At 26.7% G+C, this 15,785-nt stretch overlaps 1 protein-coding gene and 1 long non-coding RNA gene across 2 annotated transcripts in view; both read left to right on the forward strand.

Annotated features, from left to right (window-relative positions):
- Positions 1-10,323, forward strand: part of LOC136077806 (uncharacterized) — a 25,046-nt gene extending 14,723 nt beyond the window's left edge. The window contains exon 3 of the long non-coding RNA XR_010637299.1: positions 10,126-10,323. This is a non-coding gene — a long non-coding RNA (uncharacterized LOC136077806). The remainder of the gene's footprint in view (positions 1-10,125) is intronic.
- Positions 10,324-11,298: 975 nt separating this feature from the next.
- On the forward strand, positions 11,299-15,491 carry LOC136077807 (uncharacterized). The gene is made up of 6 exons (XM_065791964.1): positions 11,299-11,410; positions 11,489-11,668; positions 12,825-12,893; positions 14,007-14,119; positions 14,226-14,322; positions 15,271-15,491. The coding sequence occupies exons 1-6, from the start codon at positions 11,333-11,335 to the stop codon at positions 15,403-15,405; spliced, it is 672 nt and encodes a 223-aa protein (XP_065648036.1). The 5' UTR covers positions 11,299-11,332; the 3' UTR covers positions 15,406-15,491.
- The last annotated feature ends 294 nt before the right edge of the window (positions 15,492-15,785 follow it).

A 15,785-nucleotide genomic window follows, 5' to 3' on the forward strand; every position in this document is an offset into this window, starting at 1 on the left:
GAGAAATGGCAGTTATCAATTATCTCCAGCTTAATTATAGCGTTTTGAAAATTGTTGTTTATTTTCAAACAGTAGCGATATTATTTCACAAAATAAATAGTATGATCAAAATATATTTTTTTAATTTATTCAGGCAGCCTAAAATATGATTAAAATATTTTTGTTATAAATGTTTTTTAAGAAAATCATAATAGTATACTTATTGCCTTAAGTCTCAGCTTTTAATTGCTAAAACAAAGAAAAAGAAAAAATCCCCATAATTAAACTAAAATCAGTAAAAATATCAAGATGACATACTGTTTTTATTAATAATTTACTTCATGTACTATTTGACCTTGTGTTTCTGAAAAAACGACACAGGTGGCATTTATATTAATTGAGATAATTGAGTATTCCAAATATGCTACACTTCCTATACACTAAAAACATAAAAGGATTTTGATTAAAATGCTTTGAATAAGAATATGAGAAAGAAGTCATAAGAATAATAAAAATGCCAAAGTAGCAAAACTACATAAAAAATGGACCATCAATGACTGCAAATTTGTTCTAAAACTTTGGTTTCAAGAGAAGATTGTTATTCTGAAAATAAATTGTTGAATGTATGATAAAATAGTGTGTATTATTGACTGTAAAACATGGTAGATGTAGTGTTGATGTGTGGGGTTGTTTTTGTTGGAATGCCACAGGTGACATGTAAAATGACATGTGAAAATATCATGACATAGAAAAATATCATCTGTGATGTGTCACCTAAATGAGGGAATAATGACAAAAGTAATTTTCTTAGACACTTACAAAGTCATGCTTTACCTTCGGAAAATTGGTTTAATGGGAGTCATTTATTATTTTAGAAGAGTATGACTTAAAGCTAAAAGCCAAAACATATTCTTCAGAAAATTGTAAGTTAGTTGTAAGTTAAAATTGCAAGTTATTTGACTGAGTTTAAAAATGATCAAATATTGAATAGAATGATTTAGCCTTCCCAATCACATGATCTCTCTTGTATCAGATTGTTATGAGAGGAATTAAAGGTAATGTTGAAAACTAATGCCTAATGATGTAAACTTATTATGGCAAAAAATTGACTTCGACAAATCAGATAAGTCATTAAGTAGAAAGCCAAGAATATGTATTGCAGTTATTGTTGCTAAGGATGATTAATAGGCAAGTAAATTATAAACTTATGTAATGAGACTTTATAATAATTTTTATTATAAAGTCTCATTACAATAAAATAAAAAAATCAATATAATAAAAAAATTAATATTGTTTTAAAAGATCTCTAGTCAGAGTTGTAAACTTTTTTTGACAGAGCTCTGTCTATCAATAAAGGTTTACAACTCATTAACTAGAATTCAAAACTTTTCAAAAGTTGTTTTAGTTTTATTCTTAGAGTTGTGATCTAAGCAATCTAAAGAAATAAAAAGTTGAACTTTTTATTTGATATATAAGCATTTTTTATAAATTTTTTAACTTTTGTCATTTGTAACAATTTTTGACAAAATTTGATGTAAAAAACTCTAGTTCTTGTTACATACTTTGCTAAAAGCGTGTTTATTATGCAGGTGATCAAAATATCTTTGAATAGCAGTAAATTAAATAATATTACACAGTTGAGTTACGACTCTATTATATATATGTAATAACTGTTTTTAAAGTATTAAATTTTCCCATTTTGATTATTATTGTAAAAAGATTATTAATACAAGTTTTTAAACAGCATGAATAAGATAAAAATAAGTTTTTAAATAGCATGGTCAAGGTAAAAAATATGTTTTTAAACAGTATGATTAAGATAAAAAATAAGTTTTTAAACAGTATGGTTAAGGTAAAAAATAAGTTTTTAAACAGCATGATTAAGATAAAAAATAAGTTTTTAAACAGCATGATTAAGATAAAAAATAAGTTGTTAAACAGCATGATTGAGATAAAAAATAAGTTTTTAAGCAGCATGATTAAGATAAAAAATAAGTTTTTAAACAGCATGATTAAGATAAAAAATAAGTTTTTCAACAGCATGATTAAGATAAAAAATAAGTTTTTAAACAGCATGATAATAATAATAATAATGATAATAATAATAATAATAATAATAGTTAATGCTGATGAGATAAAGTGCCAGGAAATATCTATGATGGTATTTATTAATTAGTGTTCAGTTTTAAATAAAAAAGTGTTAATAATAAGCTTTCTTGATTTTCGTCTTGTTTGCTATTGCTTTTAAATCGACCGGTTGCAAGTTTGATTTAAAGCTGTTAAGTGTAATTGATTGAATGACTTCTGCTGGTAGACTATTCCATCCATAAACAACTCTATTGCTGAAAAAATATTGCCTTTTCATACAATTTATAACCAATTTAGGTTTCAATCTACGTTTCGCTCCTCTAATGTTAGATGCTGCACCTGATGAGCAAATAGAGTTCATTGCTTGATTTTGTTTAATATTAATCTTTTCAATACCTTTAAATATCTTGAATTGCTGGATCGAGTCACCTCTTAGCCGCCGAGTCTCTAAAGTTGTCATATCCAAAATTTTTAATCTTTTTTTGTACTCAAGATGTCCTAGTTCCGGTATCATTTTGGTTGCTCTTCGTTGAACTTTTTCTAGTTCATTAACATATTTTGTATAATACAGACTTCGTGCTTGAATCGAATACTCTAAATTCGGTCCAACATATGTACAATACAGTGTTTTTATTAGATCTTTATCCTTGTACTTGAATGTATTATTTAGTAGTGAGAGCATACTATTTGCTTTACAGGCTGAATATTTTACTTGTTTGGCCCATTTCAAATCACTTGATATATAAACACCAATGTCTTTTTTTAGTTTTGACTTTTCAATTTTTATTAATGTATTGTTATTAGTCATAAAATAAGAATATTCTTTATTATTTGAACCAAAGTGCATAATTTTACATTTTTCAAAATTTAATCCTAATTTCTTTTTTGTATACCATTCTTCAAGTTTATTAATATCATTTTGAAACAATAGTGAATCATTTTGAGAAGAAATAGGTGCAATTATCTTGTTATCATCAGCATATAAATGACATTCATTAATAAAATTTTCTGGTAAATTGTTTATAAATACCAGAAAAAGGAGAGGACCAAAACTTTGTACAACACATCTATCGGTGTTCCATTATGAAACGCATCCGTTAAAATATCTAGGTATTCTAATAGGTTTGTTGTACAACTTTTGTCTTTCAATTATTTTTTATCAGGTATTGCATGATACAATCAGCTATTATTCTTTCCAATACTTTACATGGTATTGAAGTTAACGAGACTGGTCTGTAGTTTGATGCTTTTAATTTGCTTTCTTTTTTGAAAAGTGGCATAACATTTGCCTTTTTCCACATATCTGGTATAGTACCTGATTCAATTGGTTTTTTGAACATTAAATATAATGGGTATGATATTGAAGAGCATTCTTTTAAAGTATAAGGATGAACTAAATCAAAACCGACCGACTTATCAAGTGCTTCAAGTCTAGTTTTAACATCATTTTGTGTTATTAGAACTGTCTAATAACAAATTTGAAGGTATATTATGCAATTCAATAATGCTTGTATTATAGTCATTAACATACACAGAGTGGAAATGATTAAGGTAAAAAATAAGTTTTTAAACAGCTTAATTAAGGTAAAAATATGTTGATATGAGTAAGTTCTTTTGAAAGCAGGAACATTTTTAAATTGTTTAGTAAGTTTTTATATGTAAAAACAGCTGTTTCGGTTTCATAAATAAAATGAAATCTAAAAATAAATTATAACATAAATCAGATAAATCCAATAACATAAATATGTAAAAAAAAATTTTAACAAATCGTTTTCTATATACATATTATATATATAATTTTCTATTAAAAAAATCTATTATAGCCATACATTTGCAAATTTTTATTGACTTTTTACAACTGAGCTAGTTTCATTATTTTTAATTAAAAGTCCATTATTTTTTAGGATATAAAAAATTGTTTGAAAAAATCATAAACCAAACATAAATCCACTTTGGCAATAAAATGCTAACCTAATGGTTCTAAAGTTTTAGAATTAGTAACAAAAAGTCTTTTGGTGTCAAAGTTTGATTTCAAATAGGCCATTAAGAGACAGGTTATAATGTCTTTATTGTACTAATGTTGTTTTTTTATGAATACACAGGTTTTTTAAATTAAACTTTAAATAGAATTAAAAAACTTTGTCACAAATTGGAAATTTAAAAATTTTTAAGTTTGTCACAAATTGGAAATGAGTAAAAAAAAAACGCAAGTTATGTTTGGTTTAAATTGGTGAAGATTTTAAATATTGTTCATTAAAAAACTCACCTATTTTTAATAATGGTTGTCTGCATCATCAGTGAAATTATGGATCTTCTGAACTTATTGATATTTATCTTTTAGAATAAGTATGATTTTTGAAACATAATTAAATGCCTGACTTAATATTGTGAGGCAGATTATATAACACAGTAGTGTATTTTTTCATTAAATTTTTCTCCAAAAATGTTTCAAAGTTAATAAACACTGTTTGAATAGGATTTTTTTTAACCAAATAATATAAGTTGTTTGTTAACTTTACAAGAAATTCATCAAGGCATTTACCTACTGTTTCTAAGGAGCACCTTTGCCAGTTTTCTATCATTGTTTATAAGTTATTTTATATTATTAAGTCCCTACCAAATTCATTTTTTATCATATGATTTTTTTGTCCATGAAAAAAAGCTTCATTGACTATGCTCTAAAGTAACAGTTTGCAGCTTTCTATTAACAATCTTTGAATGAATTGAGAGAGGGTCATAATATGCTCTATGTTATGTTGAATAGTGTTCAATAATTTTGTTTACTATGAGTACAAATTGTAGTCAGAATAATATTTGTTATTTTACTTTTTGAAGTTAGAAGAATGTCTTTATTTAATATTTCCAAATTTTTGACTGGCAGTACTTATTTTTATAACAATCTAATTTAGGTTCAATGTATATTTGGGTGGCCATTTAAACAACTCTTTTTCAATGTCTGTTTTTGTTTCAACCCTCTAAATATTTTCTATATAATAAAATAATACTAGAATTAAAAAAATATTTTTAGGGGCAGCTCAAGACCCTTAAACATGAGACGGATCCCTATAATATTCAAAAAATTAGTTCTCAAAAAGGGATGACACTTAATTGAATGACGAGTAACACAAGAATGAATTTTAGTAGATGGCACAAGAGACGCTAGCTCTTTAGAGCAGTGCCCAATATAGTATTTGTAGAAAAGAGAAAGAGAAGCAACATTACGATGATGTGACAATGGTTGGAGGTTGGCTGCAAGAGCAGGTTTAACTATGTTTACAATGCGTTTTTGCACCTTGTATAAAAGAGAAAGGGCGTCATTAGAAGGACCGCCCCAGATATGGCAACAGTATTTTAGATTTACAGAGATAGAGAATAGAATCCGAAGTAAGAAAGTGACGAGCTCGATAAAGAACCTAAGAAGATGCTAATTTTGCAACTGATTTGATATATGGTTTCCAAAAAAGATTGGAACTAAGAGTTAATCCTAGAAGATAAAGAGTAGATGACTCATCGAGTACATCACTGTTCATAAATATAGGAAGATCTAATTTATTGCGAAAACAATTGGCTGAAAAAAATTTAGTTTTATCTGAATTAAAGTTCACCAGCCACTGTGAGCCCCATGCTGTAGCAGAAGTGAGATCCTTTTCAAGCTCAAATGCTCCCTCCAAGCAATCAGAGGGTGTTGGTTTCTTATCACGACAAGAATAAATAGTAGTATCATCAGCAAACAATGCCACTATAGATGTGAAAATATCTGGAAGATTGTTAATGTAAATTAAAAAAAATATAGGGCCAAAGATAGAACCTTTAGGAACTCCTGAAGGTACAGAATAAGAAGAAGTGTGCTGTCCATTGGGGACAACTTTTATACTACGATTGGAAAGGAAGGATTCAATAATCTTAAAGATGTTGCCAGATACACCAAAAGAAGTAAGCTTATGGAGAAGACCAGCATGCCAAACTTTATCGAAAGCTTTTGAAATGTCAAGAGCGATGGCCTTAACCTCTCCACCTTTATCTAATGCACGATAAAACCTATCGGTTATTACTGTTAGCAAATCAGCTGTAGAACGAGAAGATCGAAATCCATATTGATGGTCAGAAAGTTAGTTATTAGATTCAAGATGAGAAATTAAGTGTTTGTTAATTAAAGATTCAAAAACCTTGCTTATGATAGGAAGAAGACTAATGGGACGGTAGTTAGACGAATCAGATTGCTGTCCAGAATTTTTGAAGATAGGGATAACAGATGTCGCTTTCCAGCAGGCTGGAAAACAAGACTCTGATAAGCACTTGTTGAAATCACTTTAGATATAGAAGCTGGAGTGATATGAATGTCAAGCAATGGATCAACCTGTTTGTTGGCAATATCAGGTAGAACGCAACTAGTGGAATTAAGAGATGATATTGATGAAAAGTTTTTAGTAAACAATTCAACTTTGTCTTTAGGTGAGGTGACAAAGTCTGAACTATACAAGAGAGGTGGAGTTAAAGATTTGCCCTTATTATTGATATTATTAAAGATTCTCTAGAAGTCACGAGAGCCTAATTTTTGAGATGATATACGAGATTTCATGACCTAAGAATAGTGGGTTTTGGCGTTAGACAAAATTTTTTACAATTGTTTCTAGCAGTAATAAACAGACGTCTGTTTTCTGGAGAATTGTTTTGCTGATAAATATGGAAGTAACGGTTTCGATTGGCAATCGCAGCAGCACTGCATGAGGAAAACCATGGAGGAGAGTGAGGCTTGTCCTGGAATCGTCAAGAGGGAACAAAAGATTCAATGCCAGCCTGAATCCAAGAAGTTATGTAAGAAGCACATTTGTCGACAGGAAGACAAAAGATTTCTACCCAAGGCCCATCACAAAGAATATCATGGAAAGAATCCCAGTCAGCTTTACTGTAATTGTAAAAGGTTCAATAATAGGGGGATTCAGTTGATGAAGAAGAATGAGATATTAGTTTTAAAGAGATTAAACTGTGATCAGAAGCACCTAATGGTGAATGTGGAGAAACTGAGCACTGACTAGGATCAGAAACAAGACATTAGTCGAGTAGAGAAGGTAAATGATTCGGGTTGTCAGGTTAGCGAGTTGGAAAGTTGACTATTTGAGTTAGGGATTGAGAAAAGGAAAAAGTTGCGAGCTTTAATGCCTGCCGAATCACTGACACTAGAGCCAAGCCATTCACTGACACTAGAGCCAAGCCATTCACTGACACTAGAGCCAAGCCAGTGGTGAGCATTCAAGTCACCGACAAAAACTATATTAGCTGATGGATAAAGAGAGAGGGCTTGGTCAATATGATCAGAAATAACATCAAAAAGAGTGCAATCTTGAGATGAAGGAAAGCGATATAGAACAAAGAGAAAGGCAATAGAGTGAAGTGATGCTAAACGAAAGCACATGAAAGAATAGTCTGTGGATTCAAATCTAGTTTCACAACAAATGAGTGAATTCTTATGAATGTAAATGCCTAGGCCAAGCATGTGACTACTGGAGTCTTTACGAATTAAAGGAAGATAACCATCAACACTAAGATCACAAGATGAGACAGCTAAACTTAAATTTGTCTCACAAAGAGCAAGTAGGTCTGGTGAACTTTGCAAGAGATAAGACTCAACAGAAGAAAAGTTACTTCGAAGACTACGAATATTAGTGAATGATAGGTTTAGAGAACTTGGTGATGATGATGGTTTTTTGTGTTTTATAGTTTTTGTGACTTTATTCATTTTTAAATTAGATTGAAGGCAAAGGCTAACTAGGCTAACAAAGTTTCTTTGAGAAATTGTCCTATGTCGTTTTACAATGCACATGTTGCTATAAATTAATCAATTTTATTCAATTCATCAAAACTTGTATGTTACAAATATATTTTACATGTTACATATGAACGCATCTTATGTGTTACATATGTAAATATAATTTTAGACTTTAACTTACCAAAATTTTTTGTTTTTCCCACAAAAATTCAAAAAAATACTAAATAAAGTTTTTGTGCCATTTATTTTTTGCTTCCAATATAACACCTGTGTGCTTTTAATAAAAAACAATAATCCTTTGGTAAAATCATGCACAAATACATATAAAGATCTTCATAATAGTAGTACTCTTTGATGTACATTTACATTTTTTACAGTTTTAAAAAAACATGAGAAAACGAATAAGTTAAAAAAAAAAGCTTTAAAAAAATGCTTGTGCCATTTATTTTTTTGCCTACTGTATAACCACAATTAAGTAGCCTTCTCATCTGCAGTGGCTTTTTTGGCCTTGGGGAAGTGAATTAACAAAAAGTATATATATATATATTATTTCATAATGATTATATTTATAAATAAATAACTTGACAATTGATATATATTTCAAATTTGAAACTCATTTATATTTTTTTAAAATTTTTACAAATGATTTTTTTAACAAAATTTAAAATTATTGTTATAATGATTTATCTTGTTCTACTTGGTGATATACATAGTACTCAATTGGATCATCTACTATAAAATAGAATTTAAATTAATAAAACTTTTGATACGAGAATTTTATTTTTAAGTCTATATGAGTTCTAAATTGTAACAAGTTGCTTATATTTTGTCCATCTATTGCAAACAATCGAAATCAGAAAACTTGTAAAAACTTGTTGATGAATAGCCAAACACAGTTGGCTTCATTTTGTTAGTTTTTGCATTTCTCATATTTTTCCAAAAGTTATGGAGGTTATAATTTTTTCTTATAAACTTCAAAGTATTAAAAACCACTATTTTAAAGACAGAACTATTCAGAAAATGGAACAAATGAGACACTTATTGTAAGTTACAAAAAAGTTATAATGCTTTAAAACAGTCTATTTTTACAAAGGTTGCCATGTGCAAGTATATGAAAAGAAAAGGTGAAAGCTTTGTTTTCTGGAGGAAGCATATACACTTCTGACATGGCACCGTAGACACAATACTATCGAACTAATTAAAATATTTTGCAAATACAGAGTTAAATTAAATTTGCAAAATTGTTCTAATTAACTTTTGTATTTTTTGAAATTTTCTATTTGTAATTTAACATAATATCCATCTTAACATTAATAGGTTTTAATAGATAGCTGACTAAAATATAAAACTTGTCAGAAAGTTGACTAGAAATAAAATTTAATTTTGTAGCAATACCCAATTATAAAACTTATATGGTAAGTAAAAACTGGACAGAGATAAAAAAGTTCTTTATGATGATCCAGATTTTTTTACTTTTTTTTTTTTTTTGCAACTAAACCTATAGCTGCAGCTCTGGATTCATTTCCTAATTAAAAGCAACAGCCATAACATTTAGATCTTGGTTTACAATTTGGAATTCTGATCAAGAATAATATCATTGACTAAATCCAGTGCAGCGTATTATAATGAATGTAAGTTGCATAATTTTATGTGCCGAACATCTTTCAACAAATAGTTGTTTGAGCACATTTTTTATAAACCTGAAGTTCTTTTTTCACTTTGTATAAGCCCATGACATATGATGTTATAGCAAGTTTTATTATTAGTAAATTATAATTGTTGTTTCATGTTACTTGATTCAAAATTACTGTTTCACATTAAGATTGATATTCTTATCAGTTTAGTCTTTTTAATCTAATTTAATTAATTCTAGTTTAATCTTTCGTTTTAAATCACAATAATGTTTTTATAACTAACTTTATTCTTAAGCAACTTTATTTATGAACAACTTTTTATATTGTTTGTTATAATATTATTAGATTTAGTTTAGTATTTATTCTGTTAAATATTGACAAATATATTTATTATTATCGTTTTTACAATTAGTGTTTAGTGTCACTATCTTTATCAGTTAAATATTTTAAATCATCCTTGGTAATCGTTTTTTTATTATAGCCATTGTTATTTGTGTTTGTTTTATTTTGATTACAAACTTATTTTCCATGTATTTTATTGTAAGTGAAAGTAAATATTGAAATTGTTTTTATGGTAAAAGTTAAAACTGTTTTTAACTATTTTCCTAAAAATTGTTTTTTCAATGGTTTTATACAACTTTTTGGGTTTTCTTTAAGAATTTATTACTAACAAAAGAGCAGAACATACGCATTCAGGAAGTAGTGAACCAAGCTCTTATAATTTCCAAAGAAGAAGATGCAACTGATCATATATCATTTACAAAGGTTGAGGAAGCTCTTGCTGATAAATTCAATGCTATCCAAATTAGCATAAATGATTTAGAAGGTAAATTTTTATGGTTTAAGTTAGGGGATATGAAAACAGTCTTTTTTTTAAGTACAGTATAATGATCAGTTTTAATGTCTGCAACTATGAAAGTGAAAATTTGAATTATTTTATTATTATTATATCAACAAAGCTAAATAAAAGAGAATTCTTAGATGCGTTTTAAACACAGCATTTGTTTGTATGTCTTTTAAAAACAGCATTTTGTTTGTTTGTGTTTTAAAAGCAGCATTTGTTTGTGCTTTTAAAAAACAGCACCTGTTTGTTTTAAAAACAGCATTTTATTTGTTTTCAACATATTATTGGTTTGCTTTTGTTTTAAATACAGCATATGTTTGTTTGTGTTTTTTGTTAAAAGATAATTTTATACCTAGTTATTTTTTAACACTTTTTACTATGACTTATCACTAAGTTCATATTATTTGTTATTTTTTATTGTCATTAACTAAATATGCAATAAATAATAACCGTATTTGAGTTTATTGCAGAATATCGTTCAAGGCTGTTTTCACATCAATGATTTTGTCAGAAATTGTCAACAATAATGAGGGCCAAGAGTGAATAGAATTGCGATAGAAAGTGGTATCAAATCAAATTTTTCGTTACTTTTTTAAGCAATTCTATTCATTTAAGCCCTCATTCTTGTTGACAATTTGCAACATAATCATTGATGTGAAAAACAGCCTCTCACCATATTCTGCAATAAATGCAAATATGAAGTTAAACTATATTTTAATATGTTAATTATTAAATAATTATAATATTACAATACTTAAATAAAGTTCAATCTTAAGTTATTTTTCTTATTGTACATTTACAACTTCTTAGGTTGTCAGTCACCAAGATTTTAGCAGCCATTATATCAAAAGTTTTTTAAGTTAGTTTTTTTGCAACCCAATATCTTTCAAAGTGTTTCAAAAATAAAATTAAAACATGGCACAACTGAGATGAAAAATGAACATTCTTTTGAGTTTTAAAAATTCATGCACTAAACACGTATGTTTTACTAAACTTTTCAGAAAAAAATTTTTTTCAGAAATGGGTAGAGAAATAGTGAAAATTGAAAAAATGATAAATGAGTTTACGAATGATCTTGAGCAGTTGAAAAACTATCAGGTTTTGTTTTTAATACAACTTTTTTTTTTTTTTTTCTTATTACACTGACGTGAAAAAATATCTTAAAATTATTTTAAGGCATATGGAAAACTTAAGGATCAAGCACGCATTGATGATTTGCTCCATGAAATAGAAGATATGGAAGCATCATATAAAGAAATTGAAAATTTTTTCCAACAGAGCTTTTCTTCATACAAAAATGTTGTTATGAAGCAAAATGATGAAAGTTTAACACGACACAAAAAACTGGCTTCAGAAGTAATTTCTTATTAGTATTTCAGTTTTACAAAATATTTTGCTATTAGTTAAACAATATGCAGAACTTTAACATTTTTTTACTTGTTACTAGCCCAATTAGGAAATTGTAGTCTATAACCTGCATATTATCTCTAGTCATATAGATATGATCCCTAATTAAAGTTTCAAGATTTTTTGTGATCCCTAATTAAAATCTCTAGTTTTTTTGCGATCCCTAATAAGTTCCCTAAGTGTTTTGCAGTCCCTATTTAAATTCTGTAGGTTTTTTGTTTAACACCCTAATTATAATGATGAAAAAAAACATACTTAAATATTCAAAATCATGCAATAAAAATATGGTAAAAAATAATAGTCGAAACATACTGTTTTTACAATAGAATTACATTTTTAATGAAGTTCAATTTTTTGCAACCATTAATTGTTTAACTCTTTTCCTCCTGATTATTTTTTGTGCAAAGTGTAAGAGTTGAAGAACAAAATAATTTATTTCGTATTATTGTGACTTATTCAAGGTTTGGTTGAGGAGCTTTTATTAACTTAATCACATTTATTTGTTGCAAAAGTAAAAAAAAATTAAAGGACCCAAGATTAATTGTTAAGTGGAGATAAATTTGCCAAATTATTTCTAATCTAATAATTATATTTTTACTCGCGTGATTTTGAGCTAATATTTTGTTTTTGTTTTTTTCCCAGGCTTTTAATTCTATATTTTTACGAATAATTTTGACATTAGTATGAAGTTAAAAAAGTTTAAAGTTTGAACTATTTCATAAAGTTATCTTCATCATTAAAAATTGATTATACATGCACCTGCATTTCTGCATTCAGATTTTACTTATCTAATATAAATAATCAAAATAAAAAAAGGGAAATGTCAACAAACTTTAATACAAAAATTACTTATTACAATCCATACACAAACTTCAATGTTAGAGAGTAGCTCTGGTTTAAATTAATATAAAATTGTAATTGTGTAATATTTCTTTCAAACGTTGTTTATGTCACTCAAGATAAATATGTAAGCTTTATTAAAATTATATAAAATATAAATATTAATTTATATAAAATATAAATATAAAATTTATATAAAAACATTTATTTAAATTTTTAAATGCAATATTTAATTATTTTTTAAATATAAAAGGTATTATTTTAGCAAGTGTTCAGTGATTTAGAAAAATACGATGTATTGGAATTTCTTGATAATAAATGGCTTTTAAAAGAGGTAAGAACAATTATACTTGAAAGGAGTTACAAAATATTATTTAATTAAATTATATTTTATAATTTTAATGAATGTTAAGTTACATGGATCAATAAGTAAACTGTATCATTTACTAGCAAACATTTTTTTAAAAACCTAAGGTTTGCGGAGCTGCTCAACCTGTCCCAGCGGGGTAAGTTGAGCAATAGTGTAGGGTAAGTTGAGCAATCAACAAATGAATGAATATACATGGTAAAAAACTTGGGAGAGTCTTCAATAAAACTTTCACTAACGTAAGCGTGTGTTTAATTTATAAACTTTTTATTTTATACAATTAAATGACGTAAATATGAGAAGAGAAAAAATTAAATAGTAAGAAAGTGTCTTAAAATATAAAAATATTATGTTATACAATTATCTTGAACTTTGAAGCCTGATTTAAAAATTACTAGTTTTAAAAATATATATAAATAATATCTTAAATTCTTTTTTATCAAAGTTGTTTCTTTGTGTTCGAAAGTTCAGTTTTATTTTTTTCAAAGCTGCTTAGCTTACCCCTACTAGACTAGGTGACACATTAGTTAGGTTTTTCAAAGAGAACAGTTTGACCTACGAAAAAACGGGTAGTTTTACTCGAAAGTCTGATAAATTGTTAAAATATCAACACTCATGTGATGTCAGATAAGAAAAAATTATAAGCATCTAGGCAAAAAATAGCAAAACTTTTTTTTTTTACTTTTTTTGTCAAAAATAAAAATAGCGCCCGTGTATCTTACTTAACTACTTTCCAACAAACTTTAGTTGCGCATTGTGTTAACATTTTAATTCCCTAACTTCCATCCAGTAGATGTTTTGTCATGTGATGCGTAGTTTTTGAGATATTTTAATTGTCCAACTTGCCCCTAAGCTCAAATAGCCCCGCTCTACCCTTCGGCTAAGTTTGGCACATCTTGTTTTATAATCAAATTTTCTTGGTATCCGTTACACGTTAATTGCATTCAATTGCAGAAATTTTTATAAATATTATTTTCTGTTTTATTTTTAAAATAATTTATGTAATAGTTATTTTGTTTTTATTTTTGTTGTTTGTATGTCTTTATAGTCATTTAAAGTAAACTTGTTTTTTTTTTAAAGGTTGGTATTCATCATCAGCATGTCATCAACGTAACTAAAGAACTGGAATCATTAGAAAGAACTAATATTGCGCTAATATCTAACTTGTTCGATCAAAACAACTACGAAAATTGGTTTTTTGTTTATTTTCTTATTTATATTTTTCCATAATTCGTTATTTTGAAAATTAGTTTTGATTTTGGGACATGTGTGTGCTTACTTAACGTATTTTTTAAACAGGAATGTTGGTCAAGATCTCAAGGAAATACAAAATAATAGTGATCTTTTATTGAGTGAGGAAATAAGTAGTGAAGTAGTAGAATTCAATATGAATCAGGTGTCTTTACAAACAAATTTATTTATAAAATATTTACACATATGCGTTATTTAAAAATTTCTACGTTTGCACACAATATAATTTCTACGTTTGCACACAATATAATTTCTACGTTTGCACACAATATATTTTCTACGTTTGCACACAATATAATTTCTGCGTTTGCACACAATGTAATTTCTACGTTTGCACACAATATAATTTCTACGTTTGCACACAATATAATGTATAAAACTAACATAAGTGTGTATATAAAAGTTGTAAATTAAAAGTTGTATATAATATTATTAATAATTTAACTATAAAACATCTTTTTTGTATTATATATTATAATATGTTATAATGTGCAATCATTATAAAATAATGCCATGCAATTATATTATGAATAATTTCATTATATATAATATAATTGCATGTCCAATAGTATATCATATACTTATTGCTTTTGTGTAATATTTTATTTTTATTATCTTTATTATTATTCAATACGTTTAAAATAATTATTTAATAAATAGAATATTAGCTTAAATTATATTTAAATAAAAATATTGCAATAAATTATATATTAAGTATTATATATAATATAAAGTATATGTTATTTAAATGTGTAAACTGAGTTATAGACTAAAATATACAGATCTACATACTGTAGTTATATAATATAAAATAATATATAATAGTATAATACAATAATTAAATTAATAAAGCAATAATATACTAAAGATATTACACACTAACACACACACACACACACACACTCTCACACACACACACACACACCATCAAATGTGACAATAGACTAGTGGTAGAACTGACTCTTAGTCATGAAGTTCGGGATTTAATCCCACTTTGCATCTTTATAGGAACCGAGGGGAGGAGGAGGAGGGTAAATTAAGTTAAATAAGTATGTATATATAAAAAGCATTGTAAAAACAATTTATCTTTAAGCTTGATAATTCGCCACTCGAATCCGCTTTATATGTGTTAGGAACAAAGTTGGCTTTACATGGATTGGAAATTGGTGATGAAAACGCTTTTAGGAAAGTAACCATTATTCAGCGTTTAAATAAAATTTTGAAATAAATAATGGGTTCGTAACGGTTTACTGTAAAAATAGTTAGTAACATTTTTTATGTGCATTGATGTGTATATATTTTAACTTAAGAGTTTTTTAAAGAGTATGTTTATTTTATTATTTTTTTATTTAAATGTATTATATATATATATATATATATATATATATATATATATATATATATATATATATATATATATATATATATATATATATATATATATATATATATGTATATATATATATACATATATATATATATATATAAATATATATATATATACATATATATATATATATATATATATATATATATACATATATACATATATACATATATACATATATACATATATACATATATATATACATATATATATATATATAT

This window comes from Hydra vulgaris, chromosome 03 (assembly GCF_038396675.1).
Source record: "Hydra vulgaris chromosome 03, alternate assembly HydraT2T_AEP".
Classification (NCBI taxonomy): Eukaryota; Metazoa; Cnidaria; class Hydrozoa; order Anthoathecata; family Hydridae; genus Hydra; species Hydra vulgaris.